The sequence below is a fragment of the Vipera berus genome (assembly GCF_964194415.1).
Source record: "Vipera berus genome assembly, chromosome: 1".
Lineage (NCBI taxonomy): Eukaryota > Metazoa > Chordata > Lepidosauria > Squamata > Viperidae > Vipera > Vipera berus.
In genome coordinates, this window is record NC_138202.1 from 315,420,299 (window position 1) to 315,434,586 (window position 14,288).

Here is a 14,288-nt window from a genome sequence, read left to right on the forward strand (position 1 = left end):
AAGGTCTCCCCATCTCAGCAGGAAGGAAGCTGACCAAACAGCAGAGGAACAGAAGATTGTAACTCTCTGTCACATGATTGACTAGTTAAGTCCCTAGAAATAACAGTAGAAACAGCAAGTACTTCATGCAAAAATCAATCAGTTGCTGATCAATGATGATAGACTGGGAGAGACTAATATCAAGAAAGAAATCTTTCAAGAAAAATCACTATAACCTGTGCTGTTTGTTATTGCATTGATTCCTCTGCCAACAATATTGAACAAGCCAGGCCATGCATATTAAACATCAGAAAGATTTATCAGGCTATCCCATTTACTTTACATGGATGATCTGATGTTATGTGGAAAAACACCATCTGAAATGGAATCACTGCTCACCACTGCCCAAATATGCAGCTGACGTGCTGCAATAGAGTTGGACTTGACAAATGTGCCACTCTCACCATTTTTAGAAAAAATAGTGAAAACTGAAGGAATCAAGATGCGCTATGGAAATAACTTGATGTCTGGATGAAGATCATCACTATGTATACCTGGGCATCCTCCAAGCTGACAACATAAAGCACATTGAAGTCAAGAAGAGGGTTGGAACTGAATAAATCATGAGAGTGAATAAGATCTTAAAGTCTACACTCAGTGTCAGAAATACCATCAAAGTGAGTAATACCCGTACAATTCCAGTCATTGGATACATAGCTGGAATAGTGGCCTGGACTCAAGCAGAACTAAAAGCCTTGAATAGGAAGAACATAGAATTAATAATAATGAATCATTCCCTTCATCTATGCAGTGAGGCTGACAGACTCCACTTAAGAAGAAGCATGGGTGTGGAATGTTGGAAGTACACCAAACAGTTGACGAACCAAAAACTGCCAATGGAAGAATATCTGAAGGGCACAAAGAAAATGCACTGAAGCTAGTACACTAGGAAGATTTACTGAATACTGAACAGACTGAACTAGCCTACAAGAAAGACCAAATGAAGAATCGAAAAGAGACATGACAAGTCAAAGTATTATATGGCCAATACACACACACACTCATACACACAAACTAGCTGGCAAGCAAACAACAATAAGACCTGATAATGGCTAAGAACGGGAAAGCTGAAGAAAGACAGAGGAACTAATTCTGACTACACCAGACCAAATCTTAACACAAATGCATACAAAGCCAGAATTGAAAAGAGAGCAATAGATAACAAATGTCAGTTGTGCAAAGAAGATGAAGAAACAGTGGACCATCTAGTTAGCTACTGCAATAAGATCACACAGATGATTACAAACAATGTCATGACAAAGTAGCAACACTGGTGCATTGGAAGATTTAGAATAGAATTGGAAGGGACCTTGTAGGTCATCTAGTCCAACCCCTCGCCCAAGCAGGAATCCCTACATTTCTGACAGGGGACAGTCCAGCCTCTTCTTGAAAGCCTCCAGTGATGAGGCACCAACAACATCTGAAGGCAGTTTGTTCCATTGGTTGATTGTTCTCACTGTCAGGAAATTTCTCCTTATTTCCATGTTGAATCTGTCCTTGATCAATTTCCACCCATTATTCCTTGTCTGGACTTCAGGTGCTTTGGAAAATAGGTTGACCCCGCTCCTCTCTGTGACAGTCCCTCAAATACTGGAACACTGCTCTCATGTCTCCCCTGGTCCTTCTAGGTCCCTGGGAACAACTCAATAGATGGATTAAAATGCCAAATCCAAAATGCCAGTCTAAACATCTGGTTAAGTGTGCAACTAACCATAATTAAAAAAAATAGGAAGAGATGATAAAATCTAATAGACTACTTAAGCTCACAGAGGTGAGTGGAGTACAAGAGAACTAATATCAGATCAGATCGTAAAAGTAACAGTATTATTAATTCCTGTTTTTGTTCCATAATTGAGCCTTATTAGTGATATTGTGATGACATTCATGTGCCACTGTATTTCAGTTTATGTGAGAGCTAATTATGGAACATTTCAGATAATTGGCCAGACTTCTCCTCCTTCTCCTTGTCTTCCATTTGAATCTTTTCTCAATATGGTATGTGTTGGTGTTAGTACATTTCTTGCTGGATCTAAAATATTGCATCTGTGTATTGTCTGGAACCGTATAATGCATCCATCCTTTGTGTAATTTCTTTAATATAGTCATACTCAATATTTATAGTTCTGTAGCTAACCATGTTCATAGTGTCTCCACATGCACAAAAATAGTAATTTTCTCATTAGATCTTTTATATAAGTCATGGAACACAAAAGGTTTTATTTATAGACTGTAAGATATAATGTCACCATGGAGTTGGATGAGGAAAGAAAATTACTTATGTAGATCATGTCAGTGTTTCTGAAAGAAGTGGAACCCAAGGAATAGTTAGCATACCAGTCAAGACAAGGGTAACCACTGAAGGGTAACAGGAACTTAGATAGTACTGAGTCCTGCTGAATGAAATTCACTTTTACTACTAGAGCAGTAAAAGAATGTTCCATCTACAAGACTAACCGAAGTCTGACACAGGTTGCCAAAATCTATAGCAGTGTATCTCAACCATGGCAGCTTGAAGATGTGTGAACTTCAATTCCCAGAATTCTGGGAGTTGAAATCCAAATATTTTCTAGCTGCCAAGGTTGAGTAACACCAATTGATAGTGTAGTCACTTGCAGGCTACCAAGAACAAATTGCACAGATGGAAGGCAGGCAGGAAGTGTTAGGTTAAGAAAATCCTCAAGATGGGATTTATTTTGATTCCCTGAGGCCACCCCATCTGGACTGTCATATGATGGTAAGGCTGGAAGGTATGATACTTTCGAACTTCTTTCTGTTACAATGATCTCTAGATCTTTTTGCTACACACCTTTGATTCATGGAGGGACAACAGACTACTTGCTATCATTCTACAGTACATGATATGTGAGTGTCCTTTCAAGAACACCAAGCCCTGGCAGTTTGCCAAGTGAAAATCTTATATACTCCTACTCCTACTTTTTACTACTACTACTATTCTTACTACTCCTACTACTCATCTTACTAAGAACAACTTCTTATCAGAAGGCAATTGGGCAGCCAGAGCTGCTTTGGGGTATGTATTTTTTCCTCCTCATTTCGGACTAATGTTTTCTCTTCAATCCCTAGATGCTGATAGACACTGTGAATTTATTGGGAATCCTTTGAAGATTAAAAGCACCCGAAAATCATTATCATGTATCATTGGATACTTAGGTGAGTGTTTCTGGCCAAAATGAATTTAAAGGTAAATACCATTGTATACAATATGTCAGATTAACTGAATTTGGTAAATGCAGAATATTTAAGAGGAGGAAATATGCAAACATTAAGCATTGATCAAAGTGCTCTTGAAGCTGCTCCATACAGCACCTCCCTGATAGCTTTTCTACATCCATGAATACTACATTTTAAAAAGTGAAGCAGCCAGTTGAGGTGAATTAGCTATACACCAATGATTCCAATCAAAGCAGTGAAATGGAATACATCCTGGCCCAAAGTACATCCTCAAAGCAAAGCAGTGGATCAAATGGAGAGTGCCTAATTTGCAAAATCCTAATAAGCCCAGAACTTTCCATCTGTACTTAGTAGAGTGGGAGACCATACAGCTCTTCACTCTAGGCTTTGATGAATATCTATTCTTTCATGGGTAAAGAACCTCATGCAGGTTTGCCCAGCTGGAACAGTAAACGAGGAACAAACTTTTTTGATGGTGTTTAGGGGCCTTTCTCTTGCCTTCCCTTCCTGTTGCCAGAGGGCTGCAATGGCCAAAGCAATGACATGATAATCTTGCAATTACTAAAAGGAACATTTCCATACATTGTTGTAATTTTTGCAGCATTTTGCATTTTTTAAAAAATGTGGGAGAATTAAATACAGATTAAAACTAGTAGTGTTTTGTTTTGTTTTTTCTAACAACTAACAAATTTTTCTAACAACTAAAAATTATCATATTATTTTCTGTTATAATGTAATATTGAAGACTCTACATCAGGGGTCCCCAACCTTGGCAACTTTAAGACTTGTGGACTTCAACTCCCAGAATTCCCCAGCCAGCAAAAGAAATTTGGCATATATATATATGCCAAATAACACTGCCTTGTATGCAATCAGCCCAGGTTCGAATCTCAGAAGGGTATAGCTGACTGATGACGACTAAGGAGTCAGAAATGCATCTCAGTTTCCCTTTAATTCTTTGTTAGTAATTTACACAAAATATATGAATTGTCCGGTGTGACTACTGCCTGTTTGATAGCCTTCAAGATAGGCTGAAAACAGGAAATAAAGATTTGCCCCATGTTTGGGGCCTAGCAAGGTAATCTAAATAGTTAACATTTGAAATATATATATATATATATATATATATATATATATATATATATTTTCACATTTATTCTGCAGATTGAGTTATTATTTTATGTTTTTAAAAAATCTAATTCAGTATCAATTTGTGGATATATTTAGAAGTTTTGACATATACTATTAAACTTCCCTAGCATATAGGTCTTCTAGGATCAGAAACATAATATTAGACTTTCAATCATTTTTCTGAAATAAAGTGTCTTTTTCTTATTCATTCAAAATTAAAACAGATCTATTCTGCTAAAAGTTAAAACAGGTTATAATGTTATTAATAGATTACAAGGAAAGTTAATATAGAATAGAATTTACTTATTCAAATAGAATTTACCACATTACGTGCCTACCATTTCTACACTGTGGCTTATCAAAGTAATTGCTTGCGAGAGTTATCTAAACCATGCAAACGAAATCCTAGCTATCCATCTTGTACAGCTGAAATGGCTTCTCTATAATTCTATTTATAATTTTTCCCAGCTAATCATTTACTGAATTTCTCATGTTTGACTGGCAGTCATAGACAGATAATAAGAGATAACTCTATCTTCTTCCCCAGACTGTAAAAAGATCTTCTGTTAAACATTTTTATTGACATATATATTCCTGAGCTAGACTGATATAGTAACCTTTGTGATTTCTCTGGCCTGACTTTATTTCTTTTTATAACTCCCTAATTCTCTATTTCTTAAATTTGCTATTTAAGAAATGAATTTAAGACACCTGACTTTTAAAGTTCCAGGTTCACTAATGTGGTGCTAGCAGGTCCAGGCAGAGGAAAATAGGACACTTACTGTTAAATTATTGGTTTATGTCTTTCAAGAAATCTTTCCTGCAAACTGTGTTGTAGATTGTATTTGATTCACTAATGTTCTCTCCCAAATTAAAGGCTGTTTCCTTCGACACCTGTGTACTTCATCTATATACTGCTAAAACTTTCCCTGTCATGACCTTTAACTGAGCAATATGGATTTGGATTTGCAACTTCCTGTTGACTTCTTGTTGACTTTCTCCTTGAAAGCCTGACAGTGAAGGAGGAAGGAAGGAAGGATTTTTGATGCTCCCTCCCAGTTTCCCACAAGGACACTCAATGGGGAAGCCAGCAGGAAGTTGGAAATCAGTCCCACTGCTTCTTTGCTTACTCATGGTCATTCATTGTCCGTTTAGATAAGGAAATATTTCTGAAACAATAAACCAATGGGGCATGGATTTTCTAGTTACTATGTAAAATTAAAAAATAATTTTAAAAAAATAAAAAATTGTACAAAGCTAATATAAATTGAATAAAGCCCTTGGAGTAGTACAATGAACATTCTTAAAAATAAGCTAACTAAACGATATATTGATACTAATATGGTCAGGGCTTTGCTGGGGCTTGGAAGTGAATCCCTCTGGAAACTCAAACCCACACTCTGCAGCTGGGGGTGAAGGGTCAAGGATAAGGCTGAAAGAAAGAAGTTACATTTATTGCAGATACTTTACAAACCCTAATAATAAAGGTCAGTTACTGTAGAATCAAGCATGGACTCCATTTATAAACCAGACTCTTACGCCTGGATCTCTTTCAGTTCATGCTAACAGACTTCTTACCATTTGTTTCTTGGCACAGTGTTTAAATAATGCTAAAATTCTGGTCCCTGGCACTTGATCAAAACAACAGAATTACAACAACATGCAATTCAGATTGCAAAAACAAAGCAAAGAAAAATAAGTTAAGAACCAGAAGAGGTATAGGTGATGTTTCTAAAAGGTCTTCAGAAAATCTCCGTTTTTAATAATTTTCTAAGCAGTCTCATTTCTGTACAGATACCATTCAGTAGAGTTAGCACTGCTACAGCGAAGACTGGCTAGCTTGGCGTCAGTGACATCATGGAAATGTGGAACAACAAAGAGCCCTCCTAGCCAAATCCAGTCAGAGTTCCATAATTACTTACTTGCCAAGCCTTGAAAAGCTTTATAGTTATCACCAGCACTTTGAATAGTATGCTGAACTGAATTGCTCACCCGTCTAATAACCATCATGTAGGTATAGAATTCTTTGAATTTCGGAAGCCAGTTAAGACATGGGTCTGTATTCTGAGTAGTGTTTAAAGGATGGATAAGAAATGGTATAAGAGTGGGAATAACTAGTATTAGGTCCTCCTGCAGCAGGTAACAATGCAATTGGTACATCAGCTGAAGCTGGTCAAACTATGTCCCACTCATGTCCTCCTCCTGCTGTTCAAGTCATAAATCCGGGTTACAGGTGGTCCTTGCTTAACCACACTATTTGGCACTGGAATTTCCATCACTTAAACCAGAGGTCTTCAAACTCGGCCCTTTTATGACTCATGGACTTCAACTCCCAGAATTTCTCAGCCAGGCATGCTGGCTGAGGAATTCTGGGAGTTGAAGTCCATGAGTCATAAAAGGGCCGAGTTTGAAGACCCCTGACTTAAACAATGCAGTTATTCAGGGAAATATCATGTTACTTAGTGTCAGCAGTTGTCAGGTGCAAGGAATCAGGATGACCACAGCAAGTTGATCAGAATTGTATCTTTGTTACTGCTCATCTATTGACAGGAATCTCATTAGTGTAGAGAAATTACTAGATATGCACTGCAGATTTAGGGAGGGCCTGCTCTCCACTGCTTCCTCCCATTTAGCGATTCTAAGCTGCCCAGTCTTTTCCTTCCTTTCCTCACTTTGGCTCCAGATTCCACTGCATTGGTTTCAGTTGTCCCAGTTGCAGTTGTTAGTCCAGATCACTTCTCTTGCCCTGTCGTGCTCATCCCTGCCTCTGCTACCTACCTCTGCTGTCCTCCATAGCACCAGATGACCTTTGCTATCTTCTTCTCTCACTGCTGACAAGGACACTTGGCCTTCAGTGGAGTGCAGGATACTGGAAAGGACAGAAATGGGGAGGCAGAAATGCAAGCGGGCTATCAAGCAGTGGAATTTTGATCATGTGACTGTGGGGCGCTGCAGTGGCCCTAGGTTCAAAGAGTGGCTGTGACTATCATTTGTTTAGTGCAGTTGCAATTTTGAATGGTTGATGAATGAATGGTAGCTAAGCAAGGACTATTGGTACCTGTTCGTTGAATACCATGCACTTTGTACTCTTATTTTATTTTATTTAATTATTTATTTAATTACTTTTCTATACCGCCCTATTCCTGAAGGACTCAGGGCGGTTTACAGGGCAATATTTAAAAGACAATATAAAATTAAGATAAAAATAGGATTAAAATGAATTAAATTAATTATAGCCCAACAATAAAACAATGTTAAAAACTTAAAACTAAAAACCCCCTCAGTCCAGGCCAGATAGATCGAAAAGCCAGGTTTTCAGGTCCCGGCGAAACGAGCGCAGGTCGGGGGCAGTCCGGAGTTCTTCACATGTGTCTTGCATGTACAATGGAAGAGAATTTTATCTGTTTAAAAATGAACTCTGTCAAGTCACACCAAAGTTTGTTTAGTTAATTGGTTAGACCAGGGGTGTCAAATTGGTGGCCGGATGCGTCACATGCAGGCCACGCCCACCCCAGCTTTGCAAAGGCAAATAATGTCACGATATGTCATGATACATCACGTATCGAGTTTGACACCTGTGGGTTAGACCATCCTTCCATTTGTCGATCCAAGCATTATCTACAGATCATCAGATTCTTTGCAACTCTATTTATTGTAAGTTTACCTTTCTTAATGCAAAGCAAAGACTTCATCAGAGAGGAACAGCACAGCATTAATTATATGAATATGAATAGAATTCCTGCTAACAACTGGAACACTTGCAAACATCTATTTAAATATGGAAGCAGCTTCCAAAATATTTGCAACCTTGAAAGCAATATGCTTCATTAGCATATTGCTAATGAGCAAATGCTGAAAGAACAAGTTATCTAAAACATGCTACTCTAATTGGTAAACAAATATTATATCTCTTTTCACAGTGGCAGATAAGCTCAAGTAAATAATTTCCACAGATCCTCTGATTATGATAATAGGCTTCCAGATTAATCCAAGGTTTATCAATTTCCTGTCAGAAAACCAGGAAATTTGAACTATGTAAGTCCTCAATGTGATGATATGATCGTGATTTGAAATAACTGACTCCTTTAACAAAATTACAGAGATTCATCCTGCCATGAAGCCTAATATAATCAAGTCAACACCAAGCCTTCAGAGCTCAATGTCAAAGCGACTACTTGCTCCTCCTGGTCATTCATCGTTAAGTATTTTGGGAAAGAGAAATTACAGTCATCATCACAATGGCCTGGATGGTATGTATGAAGGCCTGATATCTTAACATTCTTCCTGCCTGTTCTTTTTAACATTCTTCCTGCCTGTTCTTTTTTTTATTATTAAAATTTGGGAGGATGCCCATGGCTATATGTATCAGCTTTTGACTTTTATTCTAAGGAGTTGGTATAAATAAAATATGGTACAGGTAATAAATCAGGTTTGAATAAAAATAGGAGCTATTTTTAATCTTCCTATAAGAGAATATATCTATAACATATCACAATAGTGCTTGAATGAGAAACCTATTAACTATCCCACTGAGAAGGCTTTAACCAATTTCTGCAGTATACATCTATGATACAAGCAATTTTAAAACTTCACATATATTTAGCTGCAGGCTTAGTATCAAGTAATAGATTTTTTTTCTTCTGTTCAATCACATCTGATTTTTGGAAGCTGCCAGGACAAGCCCCTGCAGTTTTCTTGGCAAGCTTTTCCAGAAATAGTTTGTCATTGCCTTTTTCCTGGGGTGGAAAGAGAATGACTGGCCCAAGGTCATTATCAAATTGGATAACTATTTTTTAAATAATGTAACTGATTTGAATTCTGTAACACTTCCAGTTAAACCTGATCTATTTTAAATACAATTTTAACATCAATCCATATCTTCTAGTAATAGAGTAAAACCCTCTAGAAAGACTAGCGTAATTTTCATTCATAACTTTTTATGGTACTCATGGATTTCTGTTGTTGCATTTTGTTGGAACATGTGCAAGGTAGTGATAGTTCTGAAATGTTATGATAATGGAGGGTAAACACACAGGAACCAGCTATATTAAAAGTCTTTCATTAGAAAGATTTCAGTTCTTGATATGTTAGACTTTTCCTCTAAACCAAATGCTTTGCTTATTTGATTGATTACATTAAAAAACCCTGCTTTTTAAAATGAAAAATCAAGAATAAATTCTTAGATTAAATTTACCCCACTGTTTATCTCATTAGTTAGCTTTTGGGAAGCAACGATATCAATCTGAACATCTGAAGGCCATCATACTGATTTATTCTACTATATGTAAAGAATACTGATGCCCAAAATAGGATGTGTCTGCTATGTGTAATGGTGTCTGAGACTAGATTGCCAATACCGAGTGTCAAACAAGTCAGAACGATAGAATTCATTACATCCTGGTTGTGGTCTTGCAATTTATGACTGTTGGAGACAAGATTATGGGTTTGCCTAACCAATCTTATTTCATTCTTTAACAAAGTGACTAAATTATTAGACCAGCAAAATGCTGTGGACATAGTATATTTAGACTTCAGCAAGGCATTTGACAAAGGAGACCTACTTCTTGGTAAGCTAGAAAAAATTGGGATAGACAACATCACTACCAGATGGATTTGTAACTGGCTGACAAACCATACTCAACGAGTAGTCCTTAATGGTACTACATATACATAGAGAGAAGTAAGCAGTGGGGTACCACAAGGCTCTGTCTTAGGCCCAGTACTCTTCAATATATTCATAAATGACTTAGATGAGGGAATAGAAGGGGATCTCATCAAATTTGCAGATGATTCTAAGCTGGCAGGAATAGTCAACACCCCAGAATAAAAGCTCAGGATCCAAAAAGATCTTGACAGACTTGAACAATGGGTCCTATCCAATAAAATGATATTTAATGTGGAGAAAAGTAAGGTTTTATACCTGGGCAGAAAAAAAAAAGGTACAAAGGAGACGGGGCCTAGAGAGCGGTTGGAGATCCAGCCGATCCGAACCCGACCGATTGCGACTAAGAACCTACACTAGGTCTTATCTCGCTGCGATAAGGGAGGCGAGGTCTAACCACTTCGCCACCCTTATCGCGTCCGCAGATAATCGCCCGGCCGCCCTGTTTAGGGTGACTCGCTCCCTCCTGAATCAGGAGGTGAGGGAGGATCCCTTGCAGGGTTGTGCCGAGGAGTTTAACCAGCATCTGTCGGACAAAATCGCTCGGATTCGGACCGGTTTGGACTCTGACTGGGCAGAGTCTGTCGAGCAGGATGCGGGCGGTCTTGTCGATATCACCTGGGAGGAGTTTGATTCTGTGACTCCGGAGGAAGTGGACAGGATCATGGGGAGGCTGAGCACCACCACATGTTTATTGGACCCGTGCCCTTCCTGGCTGGTCTATGCAGCCCGGGAGAGGACACGCAGCTGGTTCCAGGCAGTTATATCGGCTTCTCTGAGTGAGGGTAGCTTCCCCGCTGTCTTGAAAGAGGCGGTGGTGAGGCCTCTCCTCAAGAAGCCTGTCTTGGACCCAGCTGTATTGAACAACTTTCGTCCTGTCTCCAACCTTCGCTTTCTTGCGAAGGTTGTTGAGAGTGTGGTGGCACATCAGCTCCCTCTGGTCCTGGATGAAGCGGATTATCTAGACCCGTACCAATCGGGTTTCAGGCCCGGGTACAGCACGGAGACGGCATTGGTCGCGCTGGTGAATGATCTCTGGAGGGCTCGGGACAGGGGGCATTCCTCTGTTCTGGTCCTGTTAGACCTCTCAGCGGCTTTCGATACCATCGACCATGGTATCTTGCTGCGGCGTCTCAGGGGATTGGGAGTGGGAGGCACGGTTTTACAGTGGTTCTCCTCCTATCTCCAGGGACGTTCGCAGTCGGTGTTGGCAGGAGGGCAGAGGTCGACCGCGAGGTCTCTCATTTGTGGAGTTCCTCAGGGGTCGGTCCTCTCGCCTCTCCTGTTCAACATCTATATGAAACCGCTGGGTGAGATCATTCGTGGTTTTGGAGTTGGGTATCATCAGTATGCTGATGATACCCAGCTTTTCCTTTCGACCCCAAACCACCCCAGTGATGCCCTCAACGTGATGTCCCGTTGCCTGGAGGCGGTTCGGGTCTGGATGGGGAGGAACAGACTTCAACTCAACCCCGACAAGACCGAGTGGCTTTGCATACCTTCATCCCGGGTTTATTCGGACATTCCACCTCTTACTATGGGGGGTGAATTATTACCCCCCGTAGATAGGGCTCGCAACTTGGGAGTCCTCCTAGATTCACGGCTCACCCTGGAAGACCATATAGGAGCTGTGACTAGGGGGGCTTTCGCCCAGGTTCGCCTGGTGCGCCAGTTGCGGCCCTATCTAAGCCGGGATGATTTATGCACGGTCACTCATGCGCTCGTGACCTCTCGACTTGACTACTGCAACGCTCTCTACATGGGGCTGCCCTTGAGGACCACCCGGAAGCTCCAACTGGTACAGAATGCAGCCGCGAGAGTTGTGTTGGGAGTCTCCCGATACTCCCACGTTACACCTCTGCTCCGTGAGCTGCATTGGTTACCGGTTGCCTTCCGGGTGAGATTCAAGGTATTAGTAATGGTATTCAAAGCCCTCCATGGCAGGGGGCCGGAGTACCTGAGGGAACACCTGCTGCCGGCATCGACTTCCCTCCGCCCTGTGCGTTCCCACAGAGAGGGCCTCCTCAGGGTGCCACCGGTCAGAGAATGTCGACTGGTGGCCCCCAGGGGGAGATCCTTCTCTGTGGGCGCCCCGGAGCTATGGAATCAGCTCCCGGTTGAGCTCCGGACGGCGCCCGACCTTCGCTCCTTTCGCCGCGAGCTAAAAACATACTTTTTTGAACAAGCTGGCCTGGCCTGATGGGGGGATCGGGGGCTATTTATTAGGTTTTAAATATCTATTTTAGTATGTGGGCATTTATTTAATTTAGTTTTAACTTTTGTAATTTGTATTTTTATTCTTGCCCTGTTCACCGCCCTGAGTCCTGCGGGAGAAGGGCGGTATAGAAATATTATTAAAATAAATAAATAAAATAAAATTAGGTGAAACCTGGCTCAAAAACAGTAACTGTTAGAGAGACCTTGGAGTCCTAGTGGACGATCACTTAAACATGAGCCAGCAATGTGCAGCAGCAGCCAAAAAAGCTAATACAATCCTTTGTTCTATAAACAGAGGCATAGAATCAAAATCACGTGAAGCATTAGTACCGCTTTATAAAGCCTTAGTAAGGCCACATCTGGAATACTGCATCCAGTTTTGGTCACCAAAAAGGATGTTTAGACTTTAGAAAAAGTGCAAAGAAGAGCAATTAAGATGATTAAAGGCCTAGAATTAAAACATATGAAGAACAGTTTCAGGATTTGGGAATGGCCAGTCTAGAGAAAAGAAGAACTAGAGGTACATGATAGCAGTATTCTAGTATTTGAGAGGCTGCCACAAGGAGGAGGAGGGGGTCAATTTATTTTCCAAAGCACCAGAAGGCAAGACAAGAGAGGACAATTAACCCGTAGAACAGCTTGCCTTCAGTCGTTGTGGATGTTTCATCACTCAAGGTTTTTAAGAAGAGAGTAAACAGCCACTTGTCTGAAATGACACAGGGACTCCTGCTAGAGCAGGGGGCTGGATTAGAAGACCTCCAAGGTCCCTTCCAGCTCTATTCTGATTCTGTCCTCTTTTAATTAATTTGGGTAGATTTCTATCTCACCTTTTTTCCATCATGAAACTCACTGAGCACATATGCTTTTCAAGCAGTCTTTCCTATGTGACATAATCAGCAGACTGTTTTCTCATAGTTTTCCCTGTAGATGATCAGAAAGGTTAAATTCATATAGAAAGTTTATCTAATATTTAGATAGATTTTGAACCCAGCTACTATTGGTAAACTAAATTTATAATTTAATGTGATCTGTGAGCTTAAACAATTGTAATCCCCTAAATTATGATTAAATCATGGCTTAATATGACAAGGAAACCCTATTTTAGTATCATATGATACATACCATTTAGGTAACATGCCGGTCTATAATCTGGTTTACAACTGTCCTGAAAATGAGGACCAGTCTATCAACATATAGCATCTTTTCTCACCCTGCTTTTCTTTCAAGGTTTGAAGAACTGACCTACTGTATAGAAAAATAGAAAAATCAGGAATGAAGAAATTTAATCCCCCAAACCATTTCAGTTTAATCTCTCTTTCCTCACTCTTATTTTTCCCAATTAACATGATGAGAAGACCTGACATTTATCTCTATGTTTACTTCATAGCTCATTTACTTGAAATTTTTTTTTAAAATTCTAAGGTACAACCTTGAGTCAGCACAACATTTTCTTTATGATGAATACTTACCCTGAAAGTTGCTAGAAGGAGCTAATCTTTAGAATTAGTTTATTTGAGAATGGTGGAATTTTTCATATTCCCACATTTTATTTATGTGCAGCTTCAATTTGATATGAAAATGCATGTGACCTTAAGTCTGTGCACTAACAATTTATCACCTGAATTTTGTTTTGAAAATAAAAATGATAAACTAAATAAAAATAATGTAATATATTCCTCTCAAACATTATCTCCCAAATAGAGGTAAATAGGCACCTTAAATGCATCAATGTTTTTAATTTCAGTTAATACATTTGGTCTTTGATCACATTTACACATTTCTAGGTGCACTGTGAGATTATCACCTCCTGACTTAAAAAAAATAAAAAATAACCTGGGGTTAAAACGGTAACAAAACAAACAGATAACAATCACATTGCATTCCCTGTGTAGACAGAACTGCAAGGGAGAGAATGGGGAGGAATGTATCAGTTCCACCATTTTGCATGGCATGACCCATCAGTCTCCTTGTATCTGAGGGTGAGCATCTCAATGGGGAAGTGTTCTATTTGTTTAGGTCTGACTCTGTGATTCAGAATCCCGGGGAG

General features: G+C 39.7%; 1 protein-coding gene across 1 annotated transcript in view; it reads left to right on the forward strand.

Annotated features, from left to right (window-relative positions):
* MTA3 (metastasis associated 1 family member 3) overlaps window positions 1-14,288 on the forward strand; it is a gene marked incomplete at its 3' end in the record, with an annotated part of 141,139 nt that overhangs the window by 83,809 nt on the left and 43,042 nt on the right. Inside the window, exons 15-16 of the mRNA XM_081315101.1 lie at window positions 3,124-3,210; window positions 8,463-8,612. Coding sequence (XP_081171227.1) covers window positions 3,124-3,210; window positions 8,463-8,612 — 237 coding nt within the window. The remainder of the gene's footprint in view (window positions 1-3,123; window positions 3,211-8,462; window positions 8,613-14,288) is intronic.